Below are 18,318 nucleotides of genomic sequence, written 5' to 3'. Positions count from 1 at the left end.
CTGTAGCTCACCTGTCACCCAGCCCTTGACTGCAGTGTGCGTGGCTGTAGCTCACCTGTCACCCAGCCCTTGACTGTAGTGTGCGTGGCTGTAGCTCACCTGTGACCCAGCCCTTGACTGCAGTGTGCATGGCTGTAGCTCACCTGTCACCCAGCCCTTGACTGTAGTGTGCATGGCTGTAGCTCACCTGTCACCCAGCCCTTGACTGTAGTGTGCATTACTGTAGCTCATCTGTCACTCAATCCTTGACTTTAGTGAGCATGTGTGTGTGGGGGAAGTAAATATATTTTTTCATAGTTTCCCATCCAATTTTGCTTCAATGATTAAACATATCCCAACCTGGGTAACCTTTAATTTATAATGTTTCTTATTTCCTTGGCTAGCCTATTGGTCAACCCTATAATGCCATTATACGCAGACTTCGACATCATCAAGTAAACTGAGACCACTTACATCTTTAATTTCTCACTCCCTCCACCTACAAATTTATCTAAGGCAACCCCACCACTTTATCCGCAGTCCTGGCCCACCTCTTCAAGGCTAATTTCTATAAAACCACACTCTTCATCCTATCCCTCTAACAATTTCCTGTTTCCTATTTCTTCATTCTCTCACAAAGGTCTTTTTCCTCTCAGCCTACAAACACAGTCCAGTGTTTCTCATTAATAGCACAGAACAAAGACAGCTTCTCTATATACATCTCTCTTCTTTCTCTTAACATAAAGCTTCTGGACAGATCATCTACGTTTGTTTCCACCTCCATTCCTCATGCCACTTCGTTTTGTTCCTGTTCTCCTGTCTACTGAAACTCACTCCAGCTGAAGTGATTACTAATGGCCATCTCTCAATTTCCAAACCTAGTGAAAATCAGACATCTTCTCAAACCTTCTGTAACCTGGGGACCATTCCCTTTGGGAAATTCTTCATCACTCATCCTTCAGAGACAGGATCTCTTTACAAGAAATAATTCATCCAGGCCACGACTGGGTCTAAACTCGCCCAAGCCTTTTCTCTAGACTCCTCCACTCTGCCTTCTTGAGTCCCCACCATCCTCCCATGGGTGACAAAATGCAGTTCACTTTCAACCTCTTCTCTGAAAATTCCCCTGCCTTTGGGCCTTAGCTGAAATTCTCCACTAAGAATTCTGCTTCCCTGCAGTCCTCTCACTTGAAGCTGTTCCTTCTCACTCGTACCCTGCAGGTCAGCCTAGGGCTCAATGTCCTCCTTGTTTCTAATTTCCACTTTCAAGTACTGTGGGTCCTCTACTCCCATAGAAAATCTCTACTCCTTCACAGCTCCTGCCATCCTGCCACACTTCAGGAAACCTCTTGTCCTCAGGAAACCACTTGTCCAAGGAAAACAGTACACGTATGCAGAACACCTGGCCCTGAACGGGAGGTTGGAGCTAAGCCCAGCCAAGCACTTCTGAGATCAGCACATCCCAGCCCATGTGAAGACACATGGTCAAGAAAGCAGTGCTACTGTTGGTTTTATTATGCAGCACAGTTGTGGCAATAGCTGACTGATACACTGAGAATCACGCTGGATCTTCTTCCTCACTTACGCACTAAGTTTAATTAAAAAACAAAACAAAACAAGTTCGAGGCTTTATTTCCTAAATATTTCCTTATTTTCCTTCCATTCCCATTGCTAATCACTTCAGTTTATGCCTCCGTCATCTCTCACCTGGACTATGGCAATGCTCTCTTAACTGTGCTCCTTGCTTATTTTTTGTCCCTCCAAATCCCCACAACCACCAGAGTGAAATTACTGGAATGCAAAACCGACTGCTCCCTCCTTTGGTCGGCTTGGATTCTGTGAGCCTGTAGGATAAAACTCAGGTTTTTCTGTTTGGTAGGAGTCCACATGGTGTAATCCTGCCTATTGCTCAACCTGGTATCTCATCCCTCTCCCCTTTGCACCCACGCCACACAGAACTGCTTATTGCTCCTGGTATACACCATGGTGCTTCCTGTTTTCATAATTTTCCACATGCATGAAATGTGTTAGCTCATTGACCTTTTCTGGTTCTCAAACTTCTATTTATCTTTCAGATCCTGCTATGGAAGCATTTCTTTTCTGAAACATAACAGCCACCTTTCAGTTCCAAGCAGAATCAAGCAATGTTTCCTCTGTGAGATTTCTGCACTGCGCTCTTTAGCATGAAGGGACCAAACCAATATTTAAATAGGCATTTGTGTGTATTTGTCCTCTACCACTCAACAAACACTTTTTCTAAGGCAGAGATCATGTCTGATGTTGCTTTGTATCTCTCGCCTAACACAACACAACACTTAAAACAACACTTGTCACACAGTAGCCATTTAATGAACATGAGTAGAACTGAAATAATTAATTTTGAAATTTGGTATCTAAAAAACATTGTAGTCTCTATTAACTTATGAAATTCAGAGACGCACACACCATCACCATATTTGAGTAGCAAAGAATATTATCTCATTTCTAAAAAGACTGATACATTTGTTTCTGATTCAATTTAATTCATTGAGTTTTAGAGACCAGAGTATTCAGCAACCTTTTACAACATAGGAAATACCTGGGTTGCTTCATGGTCGAGTTTGTATAGGAAGAATCCTAGACATATTGCTAACTTTTTTATGATAACATTCTGAATCCCATGGAAACAGCAATCAAAGCTGGAGATTGTGGCAAACATATACATTTCTTGTGTCTAAAGCTATAATTATCCAACATAACAAATGATAAGAGCTTAGAAAGTACCCAAAGAAGATGTTTATCCAAATAGATAACCACGCAGTGTTACCTTAACCAACTGATGAGGAGTCCACTACCTGCTAACTCCAAGATTTTAGTTCCTCATTAACAGTGACAATAAAAAGTCACAAAAACCAGGGCTGGCCCCGTGGCTGAGTGGTTAAGTTCGCGCGCTCCGCTGCAGGCATCCCAGTGTTTCGTTGGTTCGAATCCTGGGCGCAGACATGGCACTGCTCATCAGACCACGCTGAGGCAGCGTCCCACATGCCACAACTAGAAGAACCCACAACGAAGAATATACAACTATATACCGGGGGGCTTTGGGGAGAAAAAGGAAATAATAAAATCTTTAAAAAAAAAAAAAGTCACAAAAACCAGCAATCCAATTAGAAGACTCATGAAAAATGACCATGGTTGGTGTTCCAAATTTTAGATGCATATTTTAACTTAGATATTTTATTAAAGTATGGGATACTGAGACAACAAAATTCATGAAATGCCGCTTAATAACTCATTGCTCTTGAATTAAAGTGACTATCTGATCACCCTATATTTTTAAGAGTTCTATTCCTTTGGAAAGATCTAGAGATTTTTCAGCTACATTTGAACATTCTAGATTGGAAGTCTATACACAATGCATTTAGAACAGAATATAAGGTCTGCAAGTTCGCAACTTGCATATTAAACTTGGCCTTTGCCGTAAGGATACACATCACATGCACATTTACTGTAATTTATACATAACACATGCACAGCACATGCATATTTTGTCTCTCATCCATCTCTTCGCCTGGCCCACACATTCATATAAACATATACATGCATAAACGCATGCAGGGAAACAAAGGCAAGAAGGATCAAATCACATGGTCCTCTCGCGCTCTCTGAACTACAGTAGTTGGACAGAGAAATTATACCGACTGCCTTCCTTGTTTGGCTGGCTGAGGTTACGAAAGGTAGGTAAGGATTTATGGGATATCCTGTGGTGTCATGTCTTCCAACTAGAACTATGTCTGACTCCTATGTTCATCTCAGTTCCCGAGACTGTGAGGTGTTAGTTAGGCACAAGCTGGTGGAAAATGAAATGGTCAAAAGCATATGCTCTACCACACAATACCTGGGCTCATAACCTAACCTCACTAGTTACCAGATGAGAGACCAAGTACTCAAATGCCCTGAGCTTCAGCTTCTCCCTCCATAAAATGAGTTAAAATACCAACATCCTTAGTGGCTGCAAGGCAGCTCATAGAGAGGTATCCCCCTAGATTGTTAATGAGTACTCACTCATTAATTGATAAACTTATCTCAGAAAAGGTCTGGACTTACTGCCAACCATTACTTTTACAGACTTGCCTGTCTTACAGCTATATAGACAGGTGTTTGAGAATATAAGAAATTAAAATAGAAATAGGAAAGCTTTTTAGTCCATTTTGCTAATTAATATGTCAGAGCTCATAAAAAGGACTCATCGGCTTTCTTCAGTACTGCATCATCTTAAAGAGCTGGATCAGCAAAGATCTCTGTGGACAGTCAATATATATTAAAACAGCTCCAAGTGGTAAATCAAAACAACAAAAAATGAAGACACAGTAAAAAAAGTAAAATTTATAAGTCCTTTCTGTCTGAATGCAGAGGAGCATTAAACTGATGGTTTAGGTGTCAGCTCAGTATGCAGCAAAAAAAGAGAAAGGATTACTTCTCAGACACAGTCTTAGAGTCTAAGTGTTGCCAAAATTAAAGTATAATTTAAAAAATAAAAGAAGCTATGCCAAATTTGATGCAATTTTCTCTGGATTCTAATGTTCCCTCAGAATATGTCTTTTTAAAAAAGGTTTTATTGTTTAAAATACACATTTTGCTGAACTTCCCCCCCACCCCACCGCTGCCGCATTGCTAGGATTTGAATTTTGTCAGAATTCAATTAGTAAGACAGTTAGGGAAAGAGGTAAAAGACACCTTTTTGGTTTTTCAAGGCTCTGTTGCTTGTAATTTTTCTTAAAGGAACCAGACAAAAGGCATTTTGCTCCTAACTTCTCCACGTAGATCTTGCCATTCCGTAGATATTAATACCTCTCATCCACGGAGGAGGACCCTACCAGATCACAAACAGGAGAATCATCCTGCCCTCTTCCTTGCCAAAGGATGCGATGCAATGCCCTGCTGGGGAAGCGCTGCCCTGAGGTAGGCTGTTAGAGAAGTCTCAGGAATACTGGATTGATTCCAGATGGGGTGAGGGAACACCACATTTTGGGCCAAAAATGTTGGAAAGATTTATCTCACCTGGGCCTTTGATTTGATCTGAGCTCTGAGGAATCAACCATTTAAAGATTAAGCCAAGGAAAGGTGCCAAAAATATTGTCACAAATTTGGGAGGTACCCAAGCCAGACCAACAGATGGAACTTGGCACGAAATGGCTCTTACACGCTAAGTAGCTGACTCAGAAGAAATTTTAACGCAGATGAATTTATTAAAATGTTGAATATCATCCTGAATAAGAGGATGGATGATAGATTTAGGTCAGCACATACAATTTAATTTAACTTCCTGATGGTCTTGGATAGTATGAAAGCTGCCCACATTTCTATAATTAAAAAGAGACACGGAGATACTCTTTCTTCTTAGCAAAAGAGATATCACTTTTTTACCTAAATATTCTGGAGAAAGGATTTGAGGAAAGGAAAGGTGAAACAAAAAGAAGCTGAGGATCCCTTTAACGTTGGTGAGAAAAGTATGAACACAGAATATTGCAAGTTAAAATCCAAACCAGTAACCTGCTTGGTGGTCAGAGACTGTAGCAGATTGAGATTATAGTTATATGCTAGGTGAATTTTTAAAACGATTTTGTAACGGAAAGAGGTTGCCAGAATCAAAAGGATCTTAATCCTCTACCACATCACTACCACCACCACCACCACCATCATCATCATTATCATCATCCCACCATCACCACCACCACCACCATCATCATCATCATCCCACCATCACCACCACCACCACCACCATCATCATCATCATCATCATCATCCCACCATCACCATCACCACCACCATCATCATCACCACCACCACCACCACCATCATCCTCATCATCCCACCATGACCACCACCACCGCCACCATCATCACCATCACTATCACCACCACCACCACCACCACCACCATCATCATCATCATCACCACCATCACCACCACCACCACCACTACCACCACCATCATCATCATCATCATCCCACCATCACCATCACCAGCACCAGCACCACCGAAGCCCAATAAGAAACTCCTCTACAAAAATGCAGTACACATAAGGGATTGCATTTTATTTGAGGGATGAGTTGCTGAGGACCATTACAATTCTAGCTTAATTTTCCAAAAGAAATAAATATAAAAAATGGGGAGGGCATCTTCTTGGAGCACATAAATTTATAATCTTAGTAGCATGTTTTTCTTGAATGGTGCTTTGTATTTTCTCAGAACTGTTGCTAATGTTTTACAGGAGCTCTCGTTTAACTCAACTCCAGACTGTGCAATTTTAGGGGCCTGCTTAGCCTTCTTCATTGTGTCTTACTGCATGCTACTTTTGCTCCAAAGTTATCAAGTTTCTGATTGTTTTTTAGCATTTGCTCTGGTTTCATGAATGGCCAATGAAAAACTCAAAGACATTGTGATATGATATAAAATACTTAAAATATAAGAATAGAGAACATTGTAATATCAGTACATTAGTAACCAAAATCTTCTTTAAAATGTCTGATGTATTTAAACAGTGGTTCATGTGATATAAAGAACATTGGCACTACCTCTCAACCAGCTAAAGTAAAGCTGCCATGTGAACCTTACAATTAACTGACTGGCAGCTTTTAAACTATGCCATTTGTGGCATTTTTGTATTAATTTGGAAGATTATTTCAATTTTTGTACTTAGACAATTAATTAAAAAAATTAATATTTTTATTTTACACTATATAACATATTATAGCAATATACTAAGATAACAATGTTCTCATTTAGAAACAGTGACAATAATTTTTAGTTACTGGCTAATAGTAATTTGCTTGGAAATGAAGTAAGATTAGAATAAGACGATTTCCTAGAAAAAGCCAGAAAATTTATGATTTGGTTATTTTCACAAACCAGATTGCTGAACAATCTTAAGAACGTTTCCACTTTTTACCTTGAAGCCTATTCCAGTATGTAAAAAGGCTTTAATCTTCAAGTGTTACTACCTGTGAGAGAACTACCTACCAGCAGTACCATGCATTTAAGATGAAAATAATATACTCTATCTTTGGGGTTCCTTGGTCATGAGACCTCTCTTCTCAGGCTCCTAAAAATATTTCCAGCAGTAGAGAATTTAACGGATGAGGAGGATGGGACGAGCAGCAGGCGGCACTTACACTCCCACAGAAATCTGTCCTTCCCCGTGATCTAACCTCTTAGGCTCTTTGTTAGGAGGAGCAGAAGAGAAACAATCTAAGAGCTGTGACCCAGCCCTTCTCTATTATCACTAGAGAATCTGGAGACAGAAGAAAAGTAAGAAACAGAATCTTGCCCTGAACGTGATGGAGGTAATGAGGCATCAAGGCCACTTACCGCTGAAACGTAATTGGCACACCCACGCAGGAGATGCCTGGGGATGGTGAAGACTTCTTTTATATCAAAAATGGAGGGATGCCAGCACATCGTAACCCTTCTGTTGTTTGGAGTGGCAATTCTAAGAGTACAATGGATATTTTCCCCCCAAATAATACACCCCTAAAAGAAATGGATTACTGCACATTTATGAGCTTAATGGCTTTAAGTGTTTTCAATTCATGTGACTGAATGATGGTGAAGGAAATGCGAAAGGGTAGAAGGCAGGCCACCCGGAGGAGAGCTTGGATTTTAGACCTGAAGGCATCTCCCATACAATTGAGAAAGACCCAGTAGAGCCTTGGAGATCCCTGTGCACTTCCTAAAGAACCTCTAGGGAGCTTGTTGAGGAGTCTAAAGAAAGGCAATACTGTCATCTTGGGCACAATCCCCGTTGGTGATGGGCAAAAAGACTACTCTTTTTTGAGGAGAAAGAAATGACCACATTTTTCTTATTCTGGAACATACTGTCTTGCCACTTTAATGTGAAAATCATCATGGGAAAGAATTTCCAACTTTCTTGGGTTTTCATTATAATTTTTTTGTTGTTCTAAGTGTTCAGCTGGCATACAGGTTTAAGACTTTCAGTTTTATAATTATTTTTTTGGAAACATTTATTCTTTCCTCTCAAACATTTTGAGTCAGCATACATTATGCCACCAGATACACAGCCAAGCAATAATTCATCTTTGTGGAAGTCAGAGACATCTCATGTATTAATTAGCAAGCCTTTCAGTGACTAGTGGATGGAAACAGGCTCCAACTGCTACTCAAACACAGCCAGTGATTTCCAGGAAGGAGAATATAAAGTCAGCTACAGGGAATGTCTTACCCGATCTGTGTCCAGCCAATGAATGAACTTTGCTTTCATCGGGCACTGAGAAGAAATAAAATAGACAAAGATCAGAACTGCTTGTAAATCAGCCATTTTTGAACAATAAATTAATACAGATTCATAATAAGTTAAATCTTTTACTGGCAAAGATTTGAGAAAATTTTTCACCCAGCCTACCTGGGCCACCTGATTTCTATTAGTAGATATTTTAAAGACAACTATAAAGAAATATACGTTAATTAGGTCTTCTGTGAATATAATTTCATTTTCTTTTAATTTTCAATACTTCCAGTTCTTTTAACTGGATTGTTGTTTCCATGTCTGCAAAAGGAGAAACTAAACTTAAGGACGCAGAGATGTATAATATATAATAAAACTCTTTGGGCACAAGAGCAATTTACACATTCAATATTCAAGGAGTGGATTTCTATATCTGGTCAAAATGCAGCAAAAGGGAACAGATTTACAATTCATCCCAAAAACGTTTTAAAAAATAGACGAAACATGAAACAATGGCATTCAAAAGATCAGACATCAGGCAACAAAGGCCAGTGACTCCTAGCAGATGGAAAAGACAGGAGGTGAATCCTACAATTACCCAGCGTACTGTCTGGAGAAAGTTTCCAGGCGGCAGTGCAAGCAGGAGAACTCGGGCAGAGCCCAGTGACATGGAGCTCGAGGACATGGAGCTGGATGTCAGGGAAGGCAAGGCAGACGGAGCTTGTAGGGGAGAGAACCGGGGAGGAGAGAGCTACACAGAATTCTTCCTGAGATCTGCAAAGGGTCCCCTCGTGTATTTCGTTGAATACTGATGGTCACATGGATGTGAGGAAACTACCCAAGACCTGGGAAAAACCACCCAAAAGTGGAAAAGGGAACAGCGTCCAAAGTTCACACAGGGTAGGGAAGAGTGCCTATTCCCAGCAGCCAGAGTAAAAATGTCACAATTCAGGGGCATCAGTTAGAATATGAAGAAGGGCCTTGCTTCAGCAGTGGGGGGAAAAAATTAACCCTACATTAACACAGTTCTGATGAAATGGCTACATTTTTTGAAAGATACAAATTACCAAACTTTATACAGGGAGAAACTGATAATCTAAATAGCCCTATAGTTACTTTTTAATAAATGAATTTGTAGTTGAAACTTCCCCATAAAGAAAGTTCTAGACCCATACACCTTTACTGGTGAATTCTACCAAATATTTAAGGATGAAATAATACCAGTACTACACAAAATCTTTCAGAAAATTTCCCAACTCATTGTATGAGGCTGGTATTAACCTGATACTAATATTAGGCAAAGACACCAGATGACAACTATTAACCAATATCCCTCGTGAACACAGATGCAACGTTCTCAATCCTTAAGCATCTCTGCATGGATTATCACCTCAATCTTCAACAACAGCTGTTAACACTCACCATGTGCCGCTGTCTATGTTAGTCTATAACACTCTGGTGCCCAGGGGTTGAAGCAAGTGAGGGGACTTTGCGAACAAGGAGGACCTCTTCCATCCCTTCACACTAGGTTGGTCCCAGTGCTACGCCCCTCCTCCTCCGCCGACAGCAGTCAGTCATGTTTCACTGACCCACGTACTGTTCATAGATCTTCCCACTCTCACCTAACCCTCCCTTCCTATGCTGTTTCTTTATTTTCTAGAAAAAAGCACTACATATCTGTGATTTTCCTGGTATCGACTGCTTAAAAATCTTGTTAGACTTTTCTTCTTATTTCCAGTTGGAGATGGCAGTCTGCACTTATCAGGCTCCAATTATGGGCCAAATTCTGTCTTTCCAAGGTCTAAAAGAAACTGATAGTAGAATCTACAGTATAAATAGAAAACAATGATGAAAAACGATGGTGTTAATAATACTAATAATAATACCTGTAGCTAATACTTATTGAGTACCTGTAATACACAGGTTCTGCCCTGCACACTTTATATCTGAGAATTCATTTAATCTTTACAATGACCTAGGAGGATGGGTATCATTATTACCCTGACTTTACAGATAAAGACACCGAGGCCCACCTCATCAGTGGAGGAGCTAGAAGTAACCCTGGCACTTTAACCACTCTCCCATACTTGTGATGAGTGATAGAAGAGATGCCAGATTTTTTGAGTCATCAGTACCACAAATTAAATATAAGAAAACGTTTGACAAACAATTACATATTAGAAAACTATTATCCTTCTTATTTGACTATATGTTATTAATAGAAATCTTTCTGTGGTGACCAATGTTAACAAGTGTTAGCTATAATTTTGTTTAACACGTTCAGAAATCTACAGTTCTAACGGGTTCAAGCTAAAATATTCATCCCCATTTCACAGATGAGAAATCATCGGTTGGAATTAAAATCCTGACTTGGAAACTTACTAGTTACATGAATTTATTTTAACTTTCTGTGCCTCAATCTCATTATATAGAAAATGAGGATAATATTATTTATCCCACAGGTTTGCAGTGAAGCTATATGTGTAAGTTTATGCAAAGCACTCAGAAGATCATATAGTAAGTGCTTAATAAATATGAGCTATTATCATCATCATTAATGAGAAACTAAACAGAAAGGCAGAAAAACATGATCGCTAATAACGAGATAGATGTAGGTTGAATCTCAGCTTTGTCAGGCAAGTTACAAAGTTCTTTTCATCCTCAGTTTCCCCACATGAAAAGTGACATAAAAACACTACACAGGGAGTTTGAGAACTAAATGAAAAAAAATGTACAAAAGAACTTAGCACAGCGGCAGGTATATATTTCTCAATAAACGAAAACTTTTGACAAATGGAAACCGTGAGGGTGGACAAGGCGGTGAATTTGATGATGGTGGGGTGTTTATGAGTTGCCTTGCCTGGGATTATAAGGGAACAGAGGGGGAAGTAACTGAGAGCACACTACGTTTCAGGCAGGGCACAGGATGCTTTCGATCGTTATTTCATGGATAGTCCAACACCCACAGCACGATTCACCTCCCAGTTTACCTGGCTCCTAGTTCATCCCGTAGTGGAAGAAAGGCCAAAGGGACACCGTATTCAGACTATGTGATCTTATGATGAGTGGTTATTCTGAAGAAAGGGATTCGTACAAAGGTAGGGTTTTGTTACTTGGTTTTTTAACAGACAAGTTATCCCATTAAATCTAGGCCAATTTAAGTACTCAAAATTCCCCAGCCATATTAGGTTAAAACGTGGCAACTTCTTAAATCTTTGGCTGAATACTGTCTATTATTTTTAGTAGGAATATTCATCATTACTTTAATTGACAATTTGAAATTCTTTAGAACACCAACATAAACTGTTTCAAAAAACAGTGCAGAAAATCCAAATGGGTGATAGGCATAAAAATTAGGGGTCTTTCTCCAAAATATTCACTGACACAGATGTCTATCTTTAGGACAGAAGATAAATGAATACACATAATAGAAAAGAGAGGGAACTATAGTGCCTTAATTAATAGAATACATTTTATTTAAAAGGTTAAACTGGGAACAATCATCTTTTATGCATATGCTTAGTGCTGGGAAGAGATTTAAATAACAGCAGCAAATGAGAAAATGAGGTAAAATTACACATACCACCAAGGCTTTTTTTTTAAAATGACAAGTGTTATAATTAATACTCAACTTCCTTTATAACTCATATTATCTTAGAGCTAGTACAAAGTTATCTCTTGGGGCTGGAGCTTAAGTCTAGTTGTCTCACTGTGTAATATTTAGATAGCACAGGGATTGGAACAGTAGCAATATGAATATGACAGGTATGTCATTTTAAACAAAGAGCTTATTTACAAGACGTTGACAAATGAGTGAGCCTGGCGTGGGAAAAGTCTTCCATTCTAGAATGGTAGGGTACCAAAAGCATCACATCAGAGAGTATTGATGGAGCAGGAGCCAAAGTTTCTTGTTCTGGTTCCGATGACATATTGTTTTCTTTTTTTAAAATAAGTTTGCAGAGTCTATCATGTTCCCTTTCTTATTCTTCAGTTTTAACCAAGGGCTGGTACTACCCGCTCTTGATTACTTTAAAGGGATATTACAGTAATTGCAGAGGTATCAATGAAATGTTGAGCCCTTCTGGAGCTGAAATTCGTAGACATTTTTGTTGTGATTATTAAATACTTAGAAGGCACTGTGGACTTGCCCCTCTGGAGACTTCTCTGAATTTATTTAGATAATGGGATTTCTATACTAAGCTCATGCTTCCTGGCATTCGACTCGAGATTGATGGCCACTATTTGATTTAATTAAGGGAAGGTGCTTCATAAGGAGGACACTGTGGCATCTGGATGTTTGTTTATTCCCTGGTGCATCCTCCGGTTTAGGAAGCCTTGCTGGGGAAAACAGCGGCCCGTTGGCCTGTGGTTCCAGTTAGTGTCGTTGTAGAGCTTTGACGCTAAATAGAACTGCTCAATTCTGATGGCACCTTTTTAAAAAGCATGGATAAACACATTGTATCTTTTGACTTAATTTCAACCAGGTTCATTGACAGAATTCAGAGAAACCATAAATAAAGAAAATATGGGGTGGAAATCTTGAAAAACATGGCATTCTAAGAACATATTAGTGGCAAACATTAGAGTGCACACAATACTTTAATATATTGGCTTCCCGGTAGGATACATGTTTATGAATACAGTGATCACTTAAAGTGTTTTATTCTTTTGTCAAGCCTTCTTATACACTTCAAATGCATTTTTGCTGGGGGAAAAACAATCCCCTCGCTTATTGATAGCATTTGATACGCATCCTATAACATAAGTGACTATTAGGACTGCACTGGCTTAATAAAAATTTGCAGAACAGTGGCAGATTCGGCGAGTTAATGGGCTCCATATGCTCTTCTTACACTGACAGAAGATGGTATATTGCTAACATGCACAAATGCCTTCAGATGAAGATTGCCATCAGCTACAGTTATTCTTTTTGAGAATGCCAACACTGTGTCAGGAATGGGGAACATGCAAATGGGTTCAGATTCCCACTACTTCATATTGAGATACTTTGATGCAAAGCTGTGCTTGAGTATATGATGCGATGCTTGTCTTCTACACAGATTGCTCTATTTCATTTAATTTTTGACTTCCACATCTTCGACATAATAGAGACTGCAGTTTTGAAGATGATGTTTGGCACAATAAAGATCTCTCTTCTAATGAGGTCATAAATACTTCTCTTCGGATAGTTTGCTAGGAAACTAAGTATCAAGTAATTCCTTAATGGTTAATAAACTTCTTTCCAAGAGTCGTCCTTTCAGAACAACAACACCAAAACTGATGTAGTTGCCAATATTAAGAACCACTTTTCTTCTTTTTTAGCAGATCAATTTCTGTGCCACTGATTGAATTCCAGAATGTTTAAGGAATGCAAACCTGTTTCAAGTTGCAAATTGTTTCCTCCTTAGCAACCATGAACTATTCCTGCATTAATTTATAGTGCTTTCTGATGTCAGTGACTACGTGGCCTACTGTTTCCCTTTAGGGAGACTTTTTGAATATCAGCGCTATGAATTTTTATGTGTTGAAAAATTCTTCCATCTCTTGAAAACAAAAAACCAAAAACAAGCCTTTTGCTGACAAAAGGACTTAGGGAATTAGTACAAGATAAGGATCCAAACGCTTCTCTCACCATCTCTCTTAGCAAGCTTACCCCCGAAGCACCTTGCTCCTTCCTGAATGTATTGCTGCTCTGATGGGGAGCTAATCAGAACTCAGCAGCTGAAGTTTCCTTCCACTCTTGCAGGGCATCTCCCAGCCAGGATACCACAGGACCAGCATGAGGGGCCCGCTCCCTCATCACTATCCGGCTAGTCAGCTGTTCACAACTTTTCAGTGTTCTCTTTAAAATTCCCTTTCTTTCTCCACGAATCTTAGGAGAGCTTAAACCTAACGTTAGGAAAATCCAGTATTTTTTATATGTTCTTATACTATCGTCATTACTTCATAAAGAGTATTGGAAAAATCAAATAATTTCTTCATAATTTCATTAATGCATTTATTTGTAATCCCTTCAATAAACATTATCTTTCTCAAAAGAATGAGGTATTCAACCCCGGGGTCTAATGAAGAGATACAAACACATAATATATTTAATATAATGTAATAAATAGTAAAATAAAGGAGGAAAGATAAGCTTTAGGAATATAGCAGAAGGTCAGACAGATTTGAGGGTTTGCAATAATAATAAAGGTTTCTGGTGACTGAGAACTCGAACCAATGGATCTGGGAGGAGCAGGAACCACTTTTAGCACCTGCGACACTGTGTCAGTCATGGCAAGGGAGGAGCAGGGAGGGAGGCAGAGCTCCAACTTTGACATAAAGGGACCTGGATTGTGACACCAATTCCACGTGTGACCATGGGCTAATTAGTCTTTTTCAAGTTTACCGAACTTATTTGTAAAATGTAGATATTGACCCCCACCTCAGAGTATGAGACAATTTACAGGATGTAAAAACTTATTATGGAACCTAGCAGAAGCAGGTGTTCAAAAATGGCTTATGATCGTCCTTCACATGCCACCACCTCTGCTTGGTCCTCTGCACTCCAGCACATCAAAAGTATGCTTTTGTCCAGGCCATGCAACTTCATGCACCTGTACCATATACAACCAGTACATGCAGTTCCTTCTGAATCATAATGAAAATTCATCCATTCTCCTGCTTGGCAAGCATGCTTTAAGACGCCCTTCAAATGTCATCTTCTGAAAGTCATCTTCTCCAGAACTCCAGGCTGAGTTTACAGACTGAATAATGTGTCAATATCTCCATTATTTGTGTATAGGTCTGTTTCACATTAAACTATGAGCACCTTGAGGAGGGGATGTGTCTTGTTTTTCCTTGATAGCCTGGAATCATGCCTAGCACTTCTTAAATATTCATTAATGTTTGCTGAGTGGGTGAATGCAATATATATAAGAGTAAAGAAAGGAAGAAACAGTTTGGATACATCCATTCAGCAAAGGGTTCTAGACTAACGAATGAGACATATGTCCATTGTGGTGTACATATGGTTATATGAATCTTGTAACACAAACGTGTATAAACCTAGTCAGATTCTTGTGGTGCAATTCGCAGACAAGATCCTGTCAAACAAGGTGAAGGAGAAGGTGATTGGAGTCTGACTCTGGGAGAGTCTAAACAAAGACCAAAACACGGCAGAACTGTTTGGAATAAATAGAAATCCACTTATATTGTGAGTAGTAAACTATAGAAAAAAATATGATTGGTATAGTTACATTTTGTTGTCTTTCTCCAATAATTGAGCTATATACAACTGACCACTGGGGTATTAGTCCCTATGTATTTATTTTTTCAGTTTGCTGGCACTAATCTCACGTTGTTCTTCACATGGCACTGACACTTGAAAGAGTAGTTCATTCTGTTTACAGAAAATATCACATTACATTTCTGAAAAAATTGGAATACTTGGTACAGAGGCCACTCCTTTCAATATGCAAATGTTCTGAATTTCCAACGCTGTAAGGAGAGTAAATAAATGTCTATCTGTTATATGACAATTTCCAAATAAAACAACAAAAAACCCCACTAGCTTTTAGAACTGCTTTTCTTAAATATCGAAGCATTAAACCATATTTATAACATGTGTAAGGTATAAAGGACAACGATAAAGTCAACACTGTGCATCAACCAGTCAGTTTAAGAAAAGAATACTATTTTACCTTTGAGGCCTTGTGGGTGTTCCCTTCCAATCGCATTCCTTTCCCTCCTTACTCAGCAGCAACCACATCCTGAATTTTGCAATTCATAATTCTCTTGCTTTTCTTTATAATTTTACCACTAATTTGTCCCCAAACGATATACTTTAAACTTGTATCTTTCATAATGAGATCGGATTCTGTCAAATACTTTTTCTGTGTCCACTGACGTGATATGGTTTTTCTTTTTTAGTCTGTTAACATGTGACTTACATCGATTGATCTCAAATGTTAAACTAACCTTGCTTTCCAGGATAAATTACACTTGGTCATGATCTCTTTAATATATTTTTGGGTTCAATTTGCTAAATTGTTAAAAAGAATTGTGTACCAATTCAAAAAGGTATCAACCTAAAGTTTTCTTTTTTCTAACATCCGTGTCTGGTTTGGGGATCATGGTGATGCTGGCTTCACAGAATGAGTTGGGGAAATGCTCCCTCCTCTTTATTAATCTGGAAGAGTTTCTGCAGAATTCATGTTATTTCCTCCTATAAAACAGTAGAATTCACCAGTAAAGCCATCTACTTGCAGTTTTCTTCATAGGAAGGTATTTAACTATAATTCAATTTACTTAATAGCTATAGGGCTATTCAGACTATCGATTTCTTCTTGCATGAGTTTGAAAGTTTGTGTCTCTCAAGGAATTTGTCCATTTCATCTTGTCAAACTTATTGTTCACAATATTACCTTAATATTCTTTTAATATCCACAGAATCCATATTGATGTCCCCTCTCTCTATCCTAACAATATTCATGTGTCTTAAATTGTTTCATCCTGATCAGTCTGGTTAATGGTTTATCACTTTTATTGACCTTCTTAAAAAACTAGACTTTGGTTGTTTTGATTTTTGTCAAATTTTTTTCCAGTTCATTGATTTCTACTCTGCATTTTATTTCTATTCTGCATTTCCCTTCTTATGCTTAATTTGGGTTGCATGTACTCTCCTTTTTCTATTTTCTTAAAGTGAAACCTGAAATCACTGATTTGAGACCTTTCTCCTCTTTCTAATATAGTTCAGTGCTATAAATTACCCTTACTGGCAGCATGCAAATTGTTTTTTATCACACAAATTTTGATATGCAGTGTTCTCATTTTCATTCAGTTCAAATACTTTCTAATTTCTCCCTTAGTTTTTTCTTGATCCATGTGTTACTGAGAATTGTCCTTTATTTTCCAAATATTTGTAGATTTTCCAGAGTTCTTGCTCTTTTTGAATTTTAGTTTAATTCCACGATAGCATGAGAAAATATGTTGTATGACTTGAATCCTTCCAAAATTTTTGAGACTCTCTTTGTGCTTGGGGATTCATTCAGATTCTTGGATCTGGGTTTCCAGATTTCATTAAATTTGGAAAAATTTTGACCATTATTCCTTCATATATTCTTTTCTCTGCTCCCCCTTTTCCCTCATTTGAGGAATCCCATCACACATTCCTCAGGCCACCTTGGACGGCCCCTCAGTGCACTGTTCATTTCCGTGTGTCTTTTTTCTGTCTGTCTTTCAGTTCGTGTGGTTCTACTGCTATGTCGACATGTTCACATACCTTGTTTTCTGCAATGTCTAATCTACTGTTAATCCCATCCAGAGTATTCTTCATCTCAGACATCAAATGTTTCATTTCCAGAAGACTGATTTTCTTTTTATATCTTCCATACCTCTACTTAACATGTTCAGTTTTTCACTAGGTTTGTGAATGTATGGAATACACTCACAACAATGTTTTAATGTGCTTGTCTCCTAATCCTAACATCTGTGCCAGTTCTATTTTAATGCCTGATTTTTCCCATTATGTGTCATATTTCCACACTTACTTGCATCATGATTGGAGGCCAGATCTCGTGAATTTTACCATGCTGGGTGCTCAGCATTTTTATGTTCCTATAAATATTTTATATCTTTGGGATGTAGTTGAGTTCCTTGGGAAGAGTTGATCCTTTTGGTCTTTGGCAGGACTAGTGCAGCATTTACTCTATGCAGATAATGCCCTACCACAGAGCCAATGCCCTCATGCATACCCTATCCAATGCCCTGAAGATTTTAAGGTTTTTCCAATCTTGTTAGTGGGAATAGGCACCATTCCTGGTCCTATGTGAGCTCTGGGTACTGTGTCCTGGATCTTTCTGGGAGTTATTTTCCCAGGCTTGGTAGTTCCCTCACATGTGTGCTCTGATCAGTACTCTGTGTTATACACAAGAGAGATTCTCTAAGTATTTCTGGAGTTCACTCTCTGCAGATCTCACTCCTGTGGTACTCTGCACACCCCACCACCTTGCTTTCCGTGGACTCTCAGCTCCATCTCCTCAACTTAGGTAATGAAAAATGTGATATGAATCTTATAACAAGTTTCATGGTATGGTATTATTTATCTGGAATAAGTTGCGAAATAATAACAGTATTTAA

At 38.7% G+C, this 18,318-nt stretch overlaps 1 protein-coding gene across 4 annotated transcripts in view; it reads right to left on the bottom strand.

Moving 5' to 3' along the window:
* PARD3B (par-3 family cell polarity regulator beta) overlaps positions 1 to 18,318 on the bottom strand; it is a 915,243-nt gene that overhangs the window by 315,804 nt on the left and 581,121 nt on the right. For all 4 annotated transcript variants that reach the window (XM_046658143.1, XM_046658144.1, XM_046658145.1 and 1 more), the window contains one exon: positions 8,197 to 8,241. In XM_046658143.1, coding sequence (XP_046514099.1) covers positions 8,197 to 8,241 — 45 coding nt within the window. The remainder of the gene's footprint in view (positions 1 to 8,196; positions 8,242 to 18,318) is intronic.

The sequence above is a fragment of the Equus quagga genome, chromosome 4, assembly GCF_021613505.1.
Source record: "Equus quagga isolate Etosha38 chromosome 4, UCLA_HA_Equagga_1.0, whole genome shotgun sequence".
Classification (NCBI taxonomy): domain Eukaryota; kingdom Metazoa; phylum Chordata; class Mammalia; order Perissodactyla; family Equidae; genus Equus; species Equus quagga.
Note: the sequence above shows the minus strand (reverse complement) of the source record. Positions and strands in the feature narration are given on the sequence as shown.